Source organism: Neofelis nebulosa, chromosome 5 (assembly GCF_028018385.1).
Source record: "Neofelis nebulosa isolate mNeoNeb1 chromosome 5, mNeoNeb1.pri, whole genome shotgun sequence".
NCBI lineage: Eukaryota > Metazoa > Chordata > Mammalia > Carnivora > Felidae > Neofelis > Neofelis nebulosa.
In genome coordinates this window covers 130,325,952-130,344,039 of record NC_080786.1, presented here as the reverse complement: position 1 = coordinate 130,344,039, position 18,088 = coordinate 130,325,952, and the positions used below count along the sequence as shown (strand labels likewise).

Below are 18,088 nucleotides of genomic sequence, written 5' to 3'. Positions count from 1 at the left end.
ACAGGAATTGGATTCTAGAAGGTTTTGTGTTAATTGTGGTAAAACACATATAAAAATCACCATTTTAATAATTTTTACAGTTCAGTGGCATTAAGTACACTCACATTTTGTACAACCATTGCCACTATCCATCGCCGGGACGTTTTCATCTTTCCAAACTGAAACTCTATACCTATAAAAAACATAGTTCCCCATTTTCCTCTCCTTCCCAGCCCCTGGCAACCACTATTCTATTTTATGTCTATCTTGACTACTTTAGGTACTCATGTAAATGTAATCATGCAGTGTTTGTATTTGTGTGACTGGCTTATTTCACTTAGTATAATGTCTTCAGAGTTCTTCCGTGTTACAGCACATGTCAGAATTTACTTTCATTTTAAGGCTGAATAATATTTTATTGTATGTGTATACCAGATTTTGTTTTTACATTGATCTATTGATGGATGCTTGGATTGCTTCCACCTTTTGGTTGTCATAAATAATGTTTCCATGAACGTGGTGGTATAAATATCTCTTTGAGTCTCTGCTCTCAGTTCTTTTAGGTGTATACCCAGAAGTGGAGTTTCTAGATTATATTGTTATTTTATTTTTAATTTTTTAAGGAACCACCATACCATTTTCCATTCCCATCAGCAATGGGCAGCATTCCAATTTTTCCACATTCTTGCCAACAATTGTTATTTTGTGTTTCTTGGTAGTAGCTACATCTTTTACCTTCATATTCTAATGGAATTGAAGTGGTATCTCATTATGGTTTTGATTTGCATTTCTCTAATGATTAGTGAGATTGAGCATTTTTTCATGTGCTTATTAGCCATTTGTATATCTTATCTATATGTCCATTCAAATCTTTTGCCATTTTTTTAATTGGTTGTTTGTTTTTATTGAATTATGGGAATTCTTTATGTATTCTGAATATAAATCCCTTATCAGATATATGATTGTTAAACATTTTCTCCCATTCCCTGGATTGCCTTTTCACTCTGTTTATAATGTCCTTCAATGCACAAAAGTTTTTAATTTTGATGAAGTACATTTCATCCTTTTTTCTTTTATTGTCTGTGCTGTTTTTGGTAATTCTCAAAAAGTAATTTTGAGACCCAAAGTCTTGAGGTTTTCTCTTGTATTTTCTTCTAAGAGTTTTATGGTTTTAGTTCTATTATGTCCTTCTTTATCTCTTGTAAGAATTTTTAACTTAGAGTCTATTTTCTCTGGTAGAAGTATAGATGTCCCAATCTCTGTTCTTTTCTTATCCCAAACTTTATTGAGGAATAATTGACAAATATAATTGTGTATATTTGAATTTTACAATGTGATGATTTGATACACATATACATTGTGGAATGATTACCAAGATCAAGATAATTAATACATCCATCACCTCTCAAAATTAACACTTTTTCTGTGCATGATGAGAATGCTTAAGATTCACTCTCAGCAACTTTCAAGTATGCAATATTATATTATTACATAATCAAATATACAGTATCGTATTATTAACTATAGTCACCTGATGCACACTAGATCCTAAGAACTTATTTATCTTGTTACTGGAAGTTACTGTACCTCCTCATTTACCAGTCCCAAGCCTCTGGTAACCACCATTTTATTATCTGTTAATATGAAATTGTTTTTTTGTTTTTCGTTTTTGTTTTTAGATTCCATTTATAGTTGATATTATACAGCATTTGTTTTTCTCTGTCTGGCTTATTTCTCTTAGCATAATGCCCTCTAGTCTTATCTACTGTTCCAAATGACAGGATTTACTTTTTTATGGTTGAATAAATTCTATTATGTATATATACTACGTTCTTAAAATCCATTCATTCACTTAAGGAAATTTAGGTTGTTTCCATGTCTTGATTATTGTGAATAATGCTGCAGTGAACATGAGTGTGGAGATATCTCTTCATATCTCTGCTCTCTTTCAGTTACTTTTTGCATTGAATATCTTGTTTGCATCCTAACACTTTCAACCTATGAATGTCTTTAAAGTGAGTCTCTTGTAGACAGCATACACTTGGATGTTGTTGTTTTTTATCCACTCTTTCAATCTATTTCTTTTTATTAAGCAGTTTAATCCATTTACATTTAAAGTTATTACTGATAGGAAGCACTTATTTTTTTCCATTTTCTTATTTGTTTTTTATATGTCTTAGAGCTCATTTTTGTCTTTCATTTCCTCCATTACTGTCTAGTATTTAATTTTTTTTTTTTAGTGACACATTATGATTCCCTTCTCATTTTCTTTTGTATATGTTCTATAGATTATTTTCTTTTTGGTTATCATAGGGATTACTTGTAACATCCTAAAGTTATGACAATCTATTTTAAATTGATACTAAGTTAACTTCAAAAAAATAAAGACTTCAATAAAAAACTTAACTTTTACATAAACAACTACTCCTTTATAGCTCTGCTTTCCTCATTTCAGTTGTTGATGGCACAAATTTTGTATTTATATTGCATACCATTGACATAGATTTATAATTGTATTTATGCATTTGCCTTTTATATTCTGTAGAAAATAAAAAGAGTTATAAATCAAAATTTTAAAATACTATTTTTTGCATTTGTTTATACATTTGCCCTTTCCAGAGCTCTTTATGTTTTCATATGACTTTAAGTTATTGTATAATGCCATTTCATTTCAACTTGAAGGCTCCCATTGTTATTTCATGTAGAGCCAAGTCTATTGTAGTGAATTCCCTCAGCTTTTGTTTGTTTAGGGATGTCTTAACTTAGCTCTCATTTTTTTAAGGGCAGTTTTGCTGGATATAGAATTCTCGGTTGAAAGTTTTTCTCTTTCATCACTTTAAATATATATCATCTCACTGCCTTCTGGGCTACAAAGTTTCTGCTGAGAAATATGACAGTATTATTGGGAATTCTGATAAGTTTTAGATATATAGAACTTTATTTTTCTATTCCTAACATCTACCATAATTCAGTTCAATGTTTTTTTTAGGAGTTCTACTGTATACTAGTGTAACGTTTTATTATCTTTTAAAGACATTTGTTTTTATTTTCTGTTCCTGATATTAATATTACCAATGAAATAAATTATATCATGTCACAGTAAAGCCAAACACCATGGAACAAAACAAAACCCCAGGCCCTCAGTAGCATTTGGCTTAAAGCAGCATTAGTCATACTTGTGGAGTCAGGTGGGGATTTTGTGGTTAGGTAGCACTGCTCTTCTGTTGGGTTCACTTGCATGTTTTGCTTTTGACTGGCTGTCAGTCACCTGGGGTGACCAGCTGGGAACTTGATGAGCTGGGCTCTTCTACACCTCTTTCTCTTCTTCTAACAGGCCAGACCAGGGATATTCTCATGGTGATGGCCAAAGTAGGAGAGGCCAACCCTGCAATGCATAAGCCCATTTTAAGTTTCTGCTTGTATTATATATACCAAGATCCTATTTTCCATGGCAAGGAAAGGGGGATGAATTGGAGCCACCCTTATAATCTAGTATACCAAACAGCTTTCCTTTTATTTTGTGTAGAATATACCTTCCCATTTATTTAAAATTTCTGTGTACTTCTTTTAAATAACTTATAGCTAAGTGTCATTTTTTAATGAAAACTGAAGATTCTTTGTTTTTGAATAGGCAATCTTTATACAGTTACATAAGTTTGTATATATCATATATTTTTTTCTCTAGTATAATTGTATTATTTTTTTCATGGATTTAACTTTCTATATTTCTCTTTTTCATTTTTTCTTATATATATATATATACATTGCTGTACTTCTATGTTTTTAGTGTGTACAAAGTTACATGTACTGTTTTACATAGTACAGGGTTTAACATTTCAGGTTTCAATATCTTTTTAAAGCCACATTTAACTATATGTTAAAATTAAAAATAACTGACATCTTTTGAATCCCCCAGTTAAAGAATTTTATCCACACCTACTTTTTTGATACTACTTTTAACTGAAATTCCCATCTTATTAATATATTGACTTGTCTTAATATTTAAATATTCTTATCAAGCATTCAAATAAGAATGCCTTTTGATATTGCATTTGTTTTACCCAGTTTTTAATATTTACACTTATATTGGTGTCTAACCTATTTCTATGCTCACTTTCAATCTTTTTATACTGTGAGTTTCTGTGGATCTGGTCTTCATTAAATATAGCACTTATTTAACAATGATGATGTCGGGAACTGTACTGTGTCATTTGTGAGTGGTGCACTTAAGGGAGGATATAAAATTCTTAGGCCACAAACTTTTCCACTTATAACCTTCATTCATTACACTTTTATCTGTCTAATGTATTGCTTCGGAAGGCAAATCTGAAGTCATCAAGACTTTGTTCCTCTATTTTTAACATGGATTTTCTGCCTTGATGTTTTTAGGATATTTTTCTCTTTCATCAAAACCCAAACCAGTTTTTAGGAAGTCTTTTGATGAGTCTAATTAACTGATTTCCTCTAGATTGTGTTGAGTCTTTCAGTTTGCACACCCTGGTGTGCAATTATTTCCTTAGTTATTGTAACTGCTACCCTCTCCCTCTCCAATTATTTCCCATTCCAGTAAAACGATGATTTTTAACTTGAATCATCATTTCCTGTCCCCAATCGTTGTTTCTCCTCCTAATTGAAATCTTTCTTCCTTTTTTATATGTTTAAATGACTATTTTCTTGGGATAAATTTTTAGAAGTAGAATTATTGACATGAAGTATATTAATGATTTTGTGAATTTTTGATATATGCTGGCAAATTGTTTCCCAGATCTTTTAACAAGTAAAACTTCCAGAAACAGTACAATCATATGCTCTCATAAAAAAAAAAAAATTGAGGGGTGCCTGGGTGGCTCAGTAAGTTGATCAGACTCTTGATTTCAGCTCAGGTCATAGATCCCAGGGTCCTGATATCAGCCCCCTGTTGGGCTCCACGCTGAGTGTGAAGCAGCTTAAGATTCTCTCTCTTTCTCCCTCTGCCCCTTTCTCCCACTCACATGCTCTCTCTCTTTTTAGAAATAAAAACAAATGGGATTACATGCTTACTTTGAAAGAAATTACAATTCTGAGAACCTATGGAAAAGAAAATTAAAAAAGCAGCCATTGTTTCACTGCCTAGCTATGATTCTTGCTATTGATTTGGCTTAGATATTTTATTTTCTTCCCTACTTCCTTGTAGGATAGATGGATGGATAGATAGGTAGGTAGGTACATAAGGTAGATAGATAGGCAGACATATAGGATGCATGCATTGATAAAAATACTATAAGATGACAGGGTGCCTGGGTGGCTAAGTTGGTTAAGTGTCTGACTCTTGATTTTAACTCCGATCATGATCTCATGGTTTGTGTGTTCAAGCCCAACATCAGGCTCTGTGCTGACAGTATGGGCCCTGCTTAAGATTCTCTCTGTTTCTTTTTCTCTCTATGTCTCTGTTCCACTTGTCCTCTTGTCCCCTCAAAATGAATAAATAAACTTAAAAAAAAAGTAGAAAATACTAAATGATATTTAAGTTGTTTTAAATTTTTGTACAATTATGCATAAACCTGTTATTAATGTCTTATATTTAATACAAATTGTTTATTTCATTAATATAAATCCTAGAAGGAAAGTGAGGAAGAATACATATTTTTAAGATTATGAATGTGTACCACATAATTTCAATTTCAAAAGGAAAGGATGTTATACCAATTTATACTCTTAGCATTCATTTATATAATTATGTGTCAAATTTACCTTCACAAGTATTAAGTATTAATAAGATTTTTTTCATTTTCTTTAATTTGATAGGAAGAAACTTATACCATATTGTTTTGATTTTTTATTTGATCGCTAATTAGATAAAATATATTTTTGAATGATTATTCACATGTAAGTATTCTTCTGCAGAATTTCTTTTAAAGCTCACAATCAGGGGCGCCTGGGTGGCGCAGTCGGTTGGGCGTCCGACTTCAGCCAGGTCACGATCTCGCGGTCCGTGAGTTCGAGCCCCGCGTCAGGCTCTGGGCTGATGGCTCAGAGCCTGGAGCCTGTTTCCGATTCTGTGTCTCCCTCTCTCTGCCCCTCCCCCGTTCATGCTCTGTCTCTCTCTGTCCCAAAAATAAATAAACGTTGAAAAAAAAAATTTAAAAAAAAAAAAAAAATAAAAAAATAAAGCTCACAATCAATTTATGTACTTTTACCGGTGTGAATAATACTTTTGTTACTAACAATATTAATGATTTTAGTCACACCATTGCTGTTTTTTACAGATAAAAAATAATTTTTTTAACCAACCATATTTCTTTCTATATTTTATTTTAAAATTTGAATGCTGCTTGTTCAAAAAGTCTTTATATAATCAACAAATTAATCATTGTAGTTGCTCAGGATCTTAGGTTGAAATACTAGTGAAATAAAATCCTTCCCACCCTTCAAGTTCAAATCTGTTCTTTTTAACAGTAATAAATTGTATCAAATACTATCCCAGTACTCAGCTTAACTGAATTTTTTTTCAATTTCAGAGAATAAAAGACCATGCCTTGAATTCTCTCAGCTAAACATATTGCATTCCATCAAAGATTTGTTTTCTCCCCAAATGGACATTGTTTTGATGATGTATACAAGAAACAACCCTTCCTGTGCTGAGCCACTGTTTGAGCAGAATAACTCACTTAATGTTAATTTCAATACAAGCAAGAAAACAGTCTGGATTATTCATGGATACAGACCAATGGGCTCCACTCCTAAATGGCTTCAGAACTTTCTAAAGGTTTTGTTGAATCACGAGGATCTGAATGTAATTGTAGTAGACTGGAACCGGGGTGCTACAACTTTTATTTACAACAGAGCAGTTAAAAACATCAGAAAAGTTGCTGCTACTTTGGGTACATACATTCAGATTCTTTTGGTAAGAATTTTATATATTACGTATGTTATACAATATACAGTGTTTTATGCAATACCACAGAGTGGTAGTAAGATAAATACTTTTTTTTCTATAAGCATTAAGAATTATTGCTTTTATATGCTACCATTTACAGCCATCTTTTCTTTGTGGAAATGGATAAATGCCATACGTAGATGTGTACTGTCTTATTTTTAGAAGAAATGTCTTAAAGACTTAGTTATTACATCTTGTCTTAAAAATCTTTTAACATTTTTGGGGGCACCTGGTGGCTCAGTCAGTTAAGTGACTCTTAGTTTCAGCTCAGGTCATTATTTCACTGTTTGTGGCTTCAAGCCCCACATTGGGCTCTGTGCTGGCAGTGCAGAGCCTGCTTAAGATTCTGTCTTTCCCTCTCTCTCTGCCCGTCCCCTGCTCACATGCGTGCATGCCTGCATGTGCTCTCTCTCTCAAAATAAATAAATAAACTTAAAACAATCTTTTAAGATTTTTATCCTTTTGTAACTTTACCTATACTGACTTGAGGTTAAGGTAGTGATTCTCTGTGCACCAAGGAGATAAACTATATAATCATTAAGTTCTTTTCTAAGGTATGGCTAATATGTTTATAGTTAATTGAGTGTGAATTGGTAAAAGTGAGGGAAAAACATCTTAAAAATTTACATACTTCTGCCAATCTTCGAGACCAGTCTTAATACTATTTAGATTTGTCCAGCATTTAGGTCCAGGGTTGGGATGAGTCTAACAAATTGAGGCTAATTTGGGCTTATCAGGAATTTACATCTACATTGACTATGTCAACCCATATGGTGATCAGTGTCTATTCTAGAGAGAGATGTGGTGATGAGCGCTTGAGAGAAAGAAAGGTAATTTCTGGGGCATTCATGGGCTTGAAATCTGTTTTGAGTTGTGCTCAACTCAACTTGCTCAGTTGTGCTTGGGAGACTCTCTTAAAACTAAGCAAGCATAACTGATCCAAGAAGCAGTTACATATAATGGTTAGGAGTCAGACTGGAGGAGTTCAAAGATCAAATCAATCTGTTATCCTCTGTGTGACTCTGACCAATTGTTTAATCTCTCTGTCTCATTTATTTATCTATATATTTCAGATAATCAAACTTTATGACAATATTTTATATAAGTATAAAATGACATTAATTCTTAACCAGGACCTGGCATACAATAATCTGAGTAAAAATCAGGATCAGTATAATTTATACATCCCCAAGTTTGGACAAAACCAAACCATCTCTCTATAGAGAGACAGAGGAGGTGATTGATTCACCTGTTCTTATCACCTGTAAACTACATAACTGATTTTGCTTATAGAAGTGGTCTTTTCTCTAATAAATATGTACTTCAAAGTGTTGGAAATATGATTATTATATATAGAAATTTAGAAAGAGGCTTTATATTAAGGAAAAAAAATGAAAAGATTAATAACACTAAAGTTGACAACAATACCCCTTCAGGTTTCTGGGCATTGCTCTGAGAAATTTGAAGAAAATTAACCTGTGGCTGGAAAGCCTGGGTCTAGTTTCTCATTGGCAGTAAATGTTCCACATCTTTCTCCAAGCCATCAAATGTGTCACTCTGCTGAATGGACCACAACCTGCTTTCTGAGAGTGTGGTGGGAGAAACTTTCCCTCCTTGTTAGCTCCCTAGTGGCCCTTCAGGGCTAAGACTCTAAGAAGCGCTCAAAACTTGGGCTTGGAAGATCAGATTCCATCACTCTCCAGCTTGTGGATTTGGGAAATCACTTAAAATCCATGAGTCTCATTTTATCATCTCTGAAATGATAATGATAATTCACACTGTTCCAGTCTTCCTAGGGATTTTGACACAATCTGATCAGATAAAACAAGGAGGCAGATTAGTATATATTTTGGAGTTAAATAGGCCTGGACTTGAAGTCCATCTTTTTCCCTTACAGTAATAAGTATATTTGGCTTTGGGCAACTCATTATCAAACTATTCATTCAACACTTAATATGTGCTCTTAATAACTTTGGGCAATAGGATAAAAATAAATAACTCGTAGGACTAGTGTGAATATGAGATTTACAAAACACTTATTCAAGTTAATGTGAATATGATAGTTATAAAACACTTATTCAAGTTAAGTACCTGTTAATGTCTATTACTATTATTACAAAATTATTTATTAATTAATATGTTATTTTGCATATACTATTTTAGATAATAGATAACAAAGGTTTTTAAAAGCTTAATGTTATTACTAAAAATATATTGAGAAAAATCAGATATCTTATGGAAAAATTTGAACAACAATATGTTGTTTTGAAATTATAAAATCCCATTCTCTATCTCCCAGAAATGTATTAAACCAGAAAAAAAAAATAGTGAATACTATAATATTGATGCACAAGGCATAACTTGTGATTTCTGAAATGAAAATCATAACACTTCATTTTCAATTGCAGAACCATGGAGCGACTCTTGATAATTTTCATTTCATAGGTATGAGCTTAGGGGCTCATGTTAGTGGATTTGTTGGAAAGATATTTCAAGGTCAACTTGGAAGAATAACAGGTAAAATATTTTTGATAAAATTAGTGTTTTAGCATAATTTTAACCATGAGAAATTACTTTATTTACAAGTTAACAGGCACAATAGTTAAACAGTAAAAATGATGCACATTATTTTTTTCTATATTATATTCAATGCTCGCCTTTGTTTTAGTTAGATTCTAAAGTCTTCTTTCTTGTTTAGTTCTAAGCAGTGTTGAAGTGTTCATATAGAAGTGGGAGGAAGATCAATTTCTGCAGCTCCATGTGAATTTTAAGAACCTATTGTAATAATCCAGAGAAAAGCTTGACTCATTAAATATAAAACTTTTTTCTTTTTTTATATTAAATATAATTTATTGTCAAATGGGTTTCCATACAACATCCAGTGCTCATCCCAACAGGTGCCCTCCTCAATGCCCACCACCCACTTTCCCCTCTCTTCCACCCCCCATCAACCCTCAGTTTGTTTTTAGTATTTAAGAGTCTCTTATGGTTTGCCTCCTTCCCTCTGTAACTCTTTTTTTATAAAACTTTTTTCATGTATTAACTAAATATATACCCATGTATTTAATTTTCATTAACATATTTCAGTTCTTTTAAAAATTTTACTTGAACATCAGAAGAGAGAATCAGGAGTTGACAACCAGGCTTGAGGGAGTCTAGATCCTGATTCCTCTCATATTTTCCTTCACAGAGTTCCTGCATGCAGAAAGTTTAGTAGCCAAATAATGCTGACGTGGATTTTCATGCTTCCTTTTGGGAATGGTGGTGATTTTAGAACCAGAAAGTTAGTATCCTTCCCCAACCAAATTAGCTTAAAAAAAAAAAAAAAAGGTTTATTATTTGAGAGAGAGAGAGAGAGAGAGAGAGAGAGAGAGAGAAAGCATGAGAAGAAGGGCAGAGAGAAAGGGAGACTGAGAATCCCAAGCAGGTTCCACACTGTCAGTGTGGAACCCAAACCATGACCTGAGCTGAAATCAAGAGTCAGACACCTAGGTGCCCTATAGTCAGGTTACTCAAGTGCCCTATAGTTGTTTTTTTAAAACAATTATTGAGATATGTGTCTGTAGAAGATTTATAATGATTTTGAGTGTTAATAAAAGTAATAGAGTATTAAGTGAAGCAAAGGGGGAGGGGAGAGGTGAATAAATTGCATAAGTAAGAGCTTTACAAACTTTAAGTATACCTTTCTTACTTTGATCAGTTTTAGTAATATCCCTGTTATACAGATACGAAAACAGGTTAACTGAATGAATGTAGGAAGGTCAAAAAGTTCTTAACAGCTAAGCCAGGATTTATGCAAAGCTTTCTAGCAACCAAAGCCTATTTCTCTTTCAACCATCACAGTAATCCTACTTTATGTTAAAGTGTGTTTATTCACACATTAGTCCAGTTTGAATGGCTCCACATGTCAAGCAATCATCAGGGTTTAAAATTCCAGCAAGTGTAGTAGTTCTACATCAGAATTATTTATGAAAAGAGAAGTTTCTGCCTCATTCAGTCAAGTGGGCTAAATACACTAGGGAAAATAGAAGGGCTTGGGATGAGCAACATTATATTTTAGTTTAAAAAATCTCTTTTTTGAGATGAGCGTATCTCCCATTGCACAGATGTTCTCAAGGTGTTGAATTTTACCTCTTTGCCCCTTTTTGACAGTTGCCAGTAGGTCATGAGCCTAGAATTTCTATGTAGAATTTCACATGCACCAGAAATAATATCTATATTCCATGGAACTTTTAATATATTTTTCTCTTCTTGTGTGTATATGGGAAGCTGTTGGTGGAAAATAAATGATAACATAATAATAATTATGTTTTATACCCCACCACAAATTGTATTTGGCACTTAAAATTCATTTTAGAACTGCAGATAGATCTGGGATGAACTAGTAAGGCATGAAGTTCAAGATAGGACCAGGCTATTACTCATTCCCCTTCCCCTCCAGGAAAAGTAGTAGTTACTTATTAACTATAAAAATACTACCAGTTTATCTCTAAGTACTTCTTAAATAAAAATGCTAAAAAAAAACACCTACAATATTTTGTTGAGGCATTTCTAGTGTGGCTTTAACACTAGATTGTTGGTAAACTCGGAAGATTGGTATAAATTATTCAGATAATGAAGATATTTGCTATTCATCCAATTTCATTTATATTTAGATTAGTTTTTAGACAAGTTTAAAGCTGTATAGACTTATGTTTATAATATAATAATGCAAACATATGATCTAATAAACACTATAGTAGAAGTTGCTTAATTGATTGATAGTTTCTTTCTTGAATTTCAGGTCTTGACCCAGCGGGGCCAAAGTTCTCTGGACAGCCATGTGATCTCAGATTAGATTACACTGATGCAAAGTTTGTGGATGTCATCCATTCTGATATCAATGGTAACGATGTAGGATTTATTGCTTAATTACTTGAAAATGAAAAGGAGATGTAGACATTGGGATGCGGAGAACATAAAAGGAGGAAGATTAGTGGATAAAGTGATGATGAGTCTGTAATTATAAAATGATTATGTTTCCCACAAGTGGTATTTCTTGGAGTTAGTGATATCCTATGGTGTTAACATGGCACTTTTTGCCTTCAATTTACCTCCTTCAGGTTTCAAGACCTGTCCTATCATCCTAAAAAGCGGAAATTTGATTAAAAAATACTTCATCTTGTTCATGCTATTGACAATTTTGATTTGATCACAAATTCTCCCATGCTTAATGTTCCTGATGTATTTAGGTTACCATTCTCCACTCATTTTCTTGCTGTGATATCTATCAACTAGAAATGAAAACAGCATTTCAGGCACAGGTAAAGAATACCTTCCCCTAAAGGTAGAGAAATAATTTCTCTATTGTTTTTAATTATCTTCCTGAAAATGTCAAATATGCTATTGATAGTTTGGTCCAGAATGCTTTGGACAGGCACTTTCAAGGAATAAGTTAGATGGCCCTAAGCCCTTTTCTGATTTGGAATTTATGATACTAATATTTATTGAGCACTTCCTATATACTTCAGGCAGTGTTTTAAATGTTTTATGTGAATTAATTATGGCATTCTCCTAAGTTCCCATGAGATAAGTAAATGTCATCTCTTTTTTACTTATGGGGAAGCTAGAGTCAAAGTCACAAGGCCAGTAAGTGGCAGAGCCGCTTTCAAATTTCAAAATTTCAATTTTTTGAAATTTCAAATTTCAGAATTTCAAAAAATTTGAAATCTTTTGATTCCAGAGCCTGCCTTCACCAGTTTCTTGCTCTGATTAGCTGATAATTTACATGTGTTGTCACTGTGGGCATGGGGAGGTTATGGTGCTACCATGGAGAAAGGAGGAAGTGATGCAAAGACTATTCTGATTCTCCTATTTCCTCAGGTTACTTTTCTCTTTGGTCCAGGTAATTTATTTGCTCCCATAGTCCTCTAAATTGTCTTCATGGTGATCCATACCAGTGCCTTTGCAAGAGATACAAATGCTATAAATGCCATAGATGACAATTTCTCAATATCAATGCCTGGACTAACCCTATATGGGTACAGTTTTGCTTCTAAAGTGGAATCTGAGTTCACCTATATCTCACAGGGAGTCAGTGCCTAAGGTTCACAGTTCTAGTGTGATACCTCAACCTCTCAAGTCTTCCTTATCTCTAGCTCTTATATCAGCTTAGCATTCCCACACATAGTACACCTACTGCCCAATTGCTCTGCAGTTCTTTGTCTGAGCTCTTCTTTCTGAAATCCCAACTTCAGCTCTGCCTATGGCCTTGGAATTAGCTCTTCCTACTTTTTATTTTATTTTTATTTTTTGGATTTTCCTAATAAACTGTTTTGTATTGTCTTTCATTCTCAACATCTTTTGATGACCTAACCTATCAGATCTAACTTACCACTAAATGCCACATTGTTTTGGCACCTTTGGTTGATCTTTTCATGACCATCACAAATGAGGGACACAGAATTTTGATGCTGCATATCCACCTGTCTCAAGGAATTTCTGAATGAGATATTTGGGGTCAGTACATATCTGACAGATTAATTCTTCCTTGAATACTATTCAGAGTGCATCTTTTACTTACCAATAGGTTTTGTCCTTATTCAGTTGTATATGTTAAAAAATCTATGTCGCCTTCCAAAATTGTGAATTAGGTAATTTGGGCTAATATTCCTGCTGGGATATCAGGGAAAACTTACCAGTCCAACATCTAGAAAAATTCTAGAAGTGAACTGACGATTTGGAGTCCCTTTTCTCATAGTAGGTTCTCTGATGCAGAGGTATCAGAAATATTTTTGAAACCCATACATGAAGCTTGTAAAACATCTCATTTTTATCTTCTTTCCACGAAATGAAGGAAATGTAGAATGCTTAAATTTTATATATCACTCTCCATGTTAATATATTCTTTGAGAGAAAAAATAGAAGAGAGAAGACACAATATCAATAATAAACAGGAGATAGTGTTACGGATGCTACAGGCATTAAAATGACTGTATTATGATATAATGAACAATATTATGCAGAAATGAAGATATATGATTATATGGTATGATATATAAAATAGAAAAAATTTATGAAGAAGAAAAAGCATTTACCAAACTAACAAATTAAGAGAGAAAATTTGGTTCCATAATTATTAATGAAATAGAAACTGTAATTTAAAAATTCCCAGGGTACCTGGGTGGCTCAGTCAGTTAAGCATCTGACTTCGGCTCAGGTCACGATCTCGTAGTTCATGAGTTAGAGCCCCACATCAGGTTCTGTGCTGACAGCTCAGAACCTGGAGCCTGCTTCAGATTCTGTGTCTCCCTCTCTCTCTGCCCCTCCCCCATTCACACTCTGTCTCTCTCTCTCTCTGTCTCACAAAAAATAAATAAATGTTTAAAAAAAATTAAAAAGTAAAAAAAACTGTTTACAACCTTTTTAAAAAGCCTTCATAAATTTAATGTCAAAACTTGAGACAGACATTACAGAAAAGAAAATTTGTGGACATTTTCTATTATAACCATGGATACAAAAATTCTACATAAAACATCACACTAGTAAACCAATTCAGCAACATATAAAAATGGATAATGAATCATACCCAATTTGGATTATTATAAAAAAGCAAATTTATAATAAAAGCATACATAAAAGGATACATGAATATGAGTCAATTTTTATATGGGAAATATAAATTGTAATGCTTTGAGAGGCATCCTTAGAAGCTAAAGATTAGCAAAAAAATTATTTTATTAAAAGGTAGTTATTATTATTGTAGGAAAAGGAGAAGCTGGTGATTAGATAAGAACACTGTAGGGGTTTCCAGGTGCTATATGTTGACATTGGTGTGGTAGCTAATTGGCTATTTCCCTGATAGTAATTAATCCATAGCTTTATGTTTTCTTCATATATGTATTATAAACTATAATAAAAAGAAAATTTAAAAAGCCATATATGCTTTTCCTATACTTCCTCAAATGAAGGAAATGAATGACCTAAATGACCAAACTGCTCATCTTCCTCCATCTGATAAAGGGAAAATGACATCAAGGGCTGTTTGTTAAGTTAATATAAATGTCTTTTGCTTCTCTTTGATCCCTGAGGAGTCTTCTTGGCTTGATTCTACTTTAGTAGAAGATTGGAGAAAATGATGGCTCCAACCTGGAACCCCTATTCTTGGAACTCCATGTTGAGTTCAGACATAAGGAAATTAAAGGTCTCCAAAATCATTGGCCTTTTTGTTTTTTGGGGCCATATTTAGGAAATTGCAGGCAGTTGATGGAATATAAAGAGGCTATCAAACCCTCACCACTGTTACAGTCAAATCACACTTATGCTTCCCAATTCTAAGGAGTTCCAATGAATTCACCCAAATTGTTCTTTGCTGGGGTGCCTAGGGGCTCTGTTGGTTAAGCATCCGACTTCGGCTCAGGGCATGATCTTGTGGTTCATGAGCTCTGTGTGGACAGCTAAAACCCTGGAGCCTGCTTAGGGAGTCTGCTTCAGATTTGGTGTCTCCCTGTCTCTCTCTGTCCCTCCCCCACTCACATCGTCTGTCTGTGTCTGTCTCTGTCTCTCTCAGAAATAAATAAACATTAAAAGAAGGAAAAAAGAAAAGAAAAAAAAATGTTTTTTGCCTTTCCTTATACATTGAATCCCCTACCCGATATTGCACATGCCCAGTGTTCTTATGCTCTGGTAATAAATACCTCACTAATGGTTATCTTGTTCTGTTACATACCAGAACTAAATCATGTTGCTGCATCTTAATCTTGACTGTCAGCCACAAGTATTTACTTTGTTATATAAATCTATTGCCGATCACTTTTAAGAGTTTATTATGTTGTAGGAAATTTGTAGTCCCTAAGCCAAAGCCCAGCAGGCTTACTTGGCAGCAAGATTTTCATTTCTAATCATAGTCCTGAGTATTCTGAACTTGTTACCCTCTTTCATTCCTATGACTTCCCCAAGTTATAGATCCCATATTGGTAATCATGGACTCAGAATTTGTAATTCTCCAGTGCCTTGAGGATCTACAGATATACAAAAGCCCTTAAATCATAGCTACAGGTTTATGTCACTCTGGCCCAGTTTGTTCCAGCTGAAGCAGCATCTTTAGATTTTTCCAGTTAGTGAAACTAGTACCAAGTCTTAGGCCTTATTATCCAGGGTACAAGCAAATCATCACACTGGCTTAAAAGGTCCTGTATGACTTGGCTTCATTCTTTCCAGTGCTCCCTCATCCACGTTGTACTCCAGCTAGCCTGGCTTCTTTGAATACTTTAGGTACGCTCACATAGTTTTCTGCTTGGCTCACTGTCTTACATCTTTCACATTTTGTGTGACTCTACCTCCTCAATGGGAATTTCCCTAACCAAACTGTTTGAAAGAGCAACCTGCCACCCTCACTAGGCACTAACTGTACTCTTGTTCTACTTGTGTTTTCTCTACAGCCCTTATTATTATCTGGCATACTATATTCTTACTTGTTTATTAGGTCTTTCTCTCACTAAAATTTAATTTCCACCAAAAAAAAAAAAAGGATTTTTTCTCTCTTTTTCTTTTTTACTTGCATATTCATAGCACAAAGAACTGTGATGGGCATAGTAAATCGGTGACTGATAAATATGTTAAATTAATGACATAATTTTCATGAGGAGTTAATTTGAGGCATTAAAATGCGTCTTTTTAAAAATAGCATGTATTTTATTTTCAATTCAAACTGTAGGAGTCACTTTCAATGGAATTTATAGGAGATGCTATTTGTACAAGTGTTGCTGACCTGATTATGTTCACTTTGTGATTCTCGAGTGCTTTTCTTCTCAGGTTTAGGCATTAATGAACCTTTGGGACATATAGATTTTTATGCAAATGGAGGAAAAAAGCAACCTGGCTGTCCTAAATCCATTTTTGCAGGTATACCAATAATATTTTTGAATGAATTACAGATGATTCAAAATGATGAAAGAAAATCAGTTTACTTTTTTCCCTCTTAATCTATGGGCAAGATTTTGATCACTGTTGCTCATGATTAATGAGAGTCATTGGTGAAAAATGGTTTAATTGGATTTTTATTGGTTCATAAAGTTGACCAGTAGATATACCATTTGGTCATGATGAAACCTATTACATTAGTTTCAACAGTTGTATTTCATTATTTTAAACATTAGGAGAAGTTCTGAGTTATTGAAGAAGCAATCTGGGCAAAGTGTCACATAACATGAGTTTGGTTCCAGGACTTAATCTTTACCATCACTGTAGTATTGTACAAACACAGATTCATAATCTCTTGCACTTGGTTGTTACATAAATAGCCAAACAGCTGCTCCAGGTGTGGAGTTTGGCTCAGTTCAGAGCCATAGGAAGCATCTACAGTGACACCTGGTCAAGTAACATATGGCCAAAGCCCACTGTAGCTAGAGAAGTTTGATCAAAGGTTATAAGGATATGAGAAGTTGAGGAAAGAAAGGTACATAATGAAGTTCTAATGTTACCTGGTTTCATAATCATCTCTGACATTAAATAGAAATATTAGGGGTGAGGGATTAGAAGAGAACCATGTGTACATAGCCATTAAGTGTTGTGGCACTGTGCTTGTAGTGTGTCAGATTATTGAAATTAAACACGTTTTTCCCCTGTGGTAATTATTACTTTAGAAAAATGTCTTTTAAATCTCCTGTAAAAGCATACTGAATTTACATTTTCAATGGTACTACCTCTAGCTGCTTGAGTTAAAACGGCACAATGTGGTCAGGCAACATTTCAATATTCACAAGTGCATGGTATTGAGTAGAACTTAACCTTTAATTTTTTCTCTAATTTGCTTGAACTTGGTTTAATACATCTGCAGTTCTTTTGCTTGTTTTTTGTTTTTTAACACTTAAGGCATTGCATTTATTAAATGCAGTCACCAGAGAGCTGTTTACTTGTTCATGGCATCTTTGGAAACAACCTGCAATTTTATTTCATTTCCTTGTCCTTCACACAAAGATTTCCATGCTGGTTCATGTGTGGACTGTGACAACTTCAAGGAAAAATCATGTCCTAGGCTAGGTAAGTGAGATTGGTATGTTGACTATAAGATTTTGTGGAAAATGAATAACATAATTGTTAGTATTTTTTGCTGGAAGCTTTTTATTTACTTACGAACATGTTAGCATTTTATGGAAAAATTGCTTGTGGAACAACCAGACACAAAAGTTTATTTCCTACTAAGTATTTTATGAG

General features: G+C 33.7%; 1 protein-coding gene across 7 annotated transcripts in view; it reads left to right on the top strand.

Moving 5' to 3' along the window:
• LIPI (lipase I) overlaps window positions 1-18,088 on the top strand; it is a 69,965-nt gene that overhangs the window by 16,816 nt on the left and 35,061 nt on the right. For 4 of the 7 annotated variants that reach the window (XR_009262252.1, XM_058731740.1, XM_058731739.1 and 1 more), the window contains exons 3-7: window positions 6,477-6,862; window positions 9,304-9,412; window positions 11,679-11,780; window positions 16,688-16,777; window positions 17,747-17,914. Coding sequence is in view for 6 of the 7 variants with exons in the window: in XM_058731740.1 (XP_058587723.1) it covers window positions 6,551-6,862; window positions 9,304-9,412; window positions 11,679-11,780; window positions 16,688-16,777; window positions 17,747-17,914 (781 nt within the window). In the remaining variant the exon portion in view is untranslated. The remainder of the gene's footprint in view (window positions 1-6,476; window positions 6,863-9,303; window positions 9,413-11,678; window positions 11,781-16,687; window positions 16,778-17,746; window positions 17,915-18,088) is intronic. The other 3 variants (XM_058731743.1, XM_058731744.1, XM_058731742.1) reach the window with 3 other exon arrangements.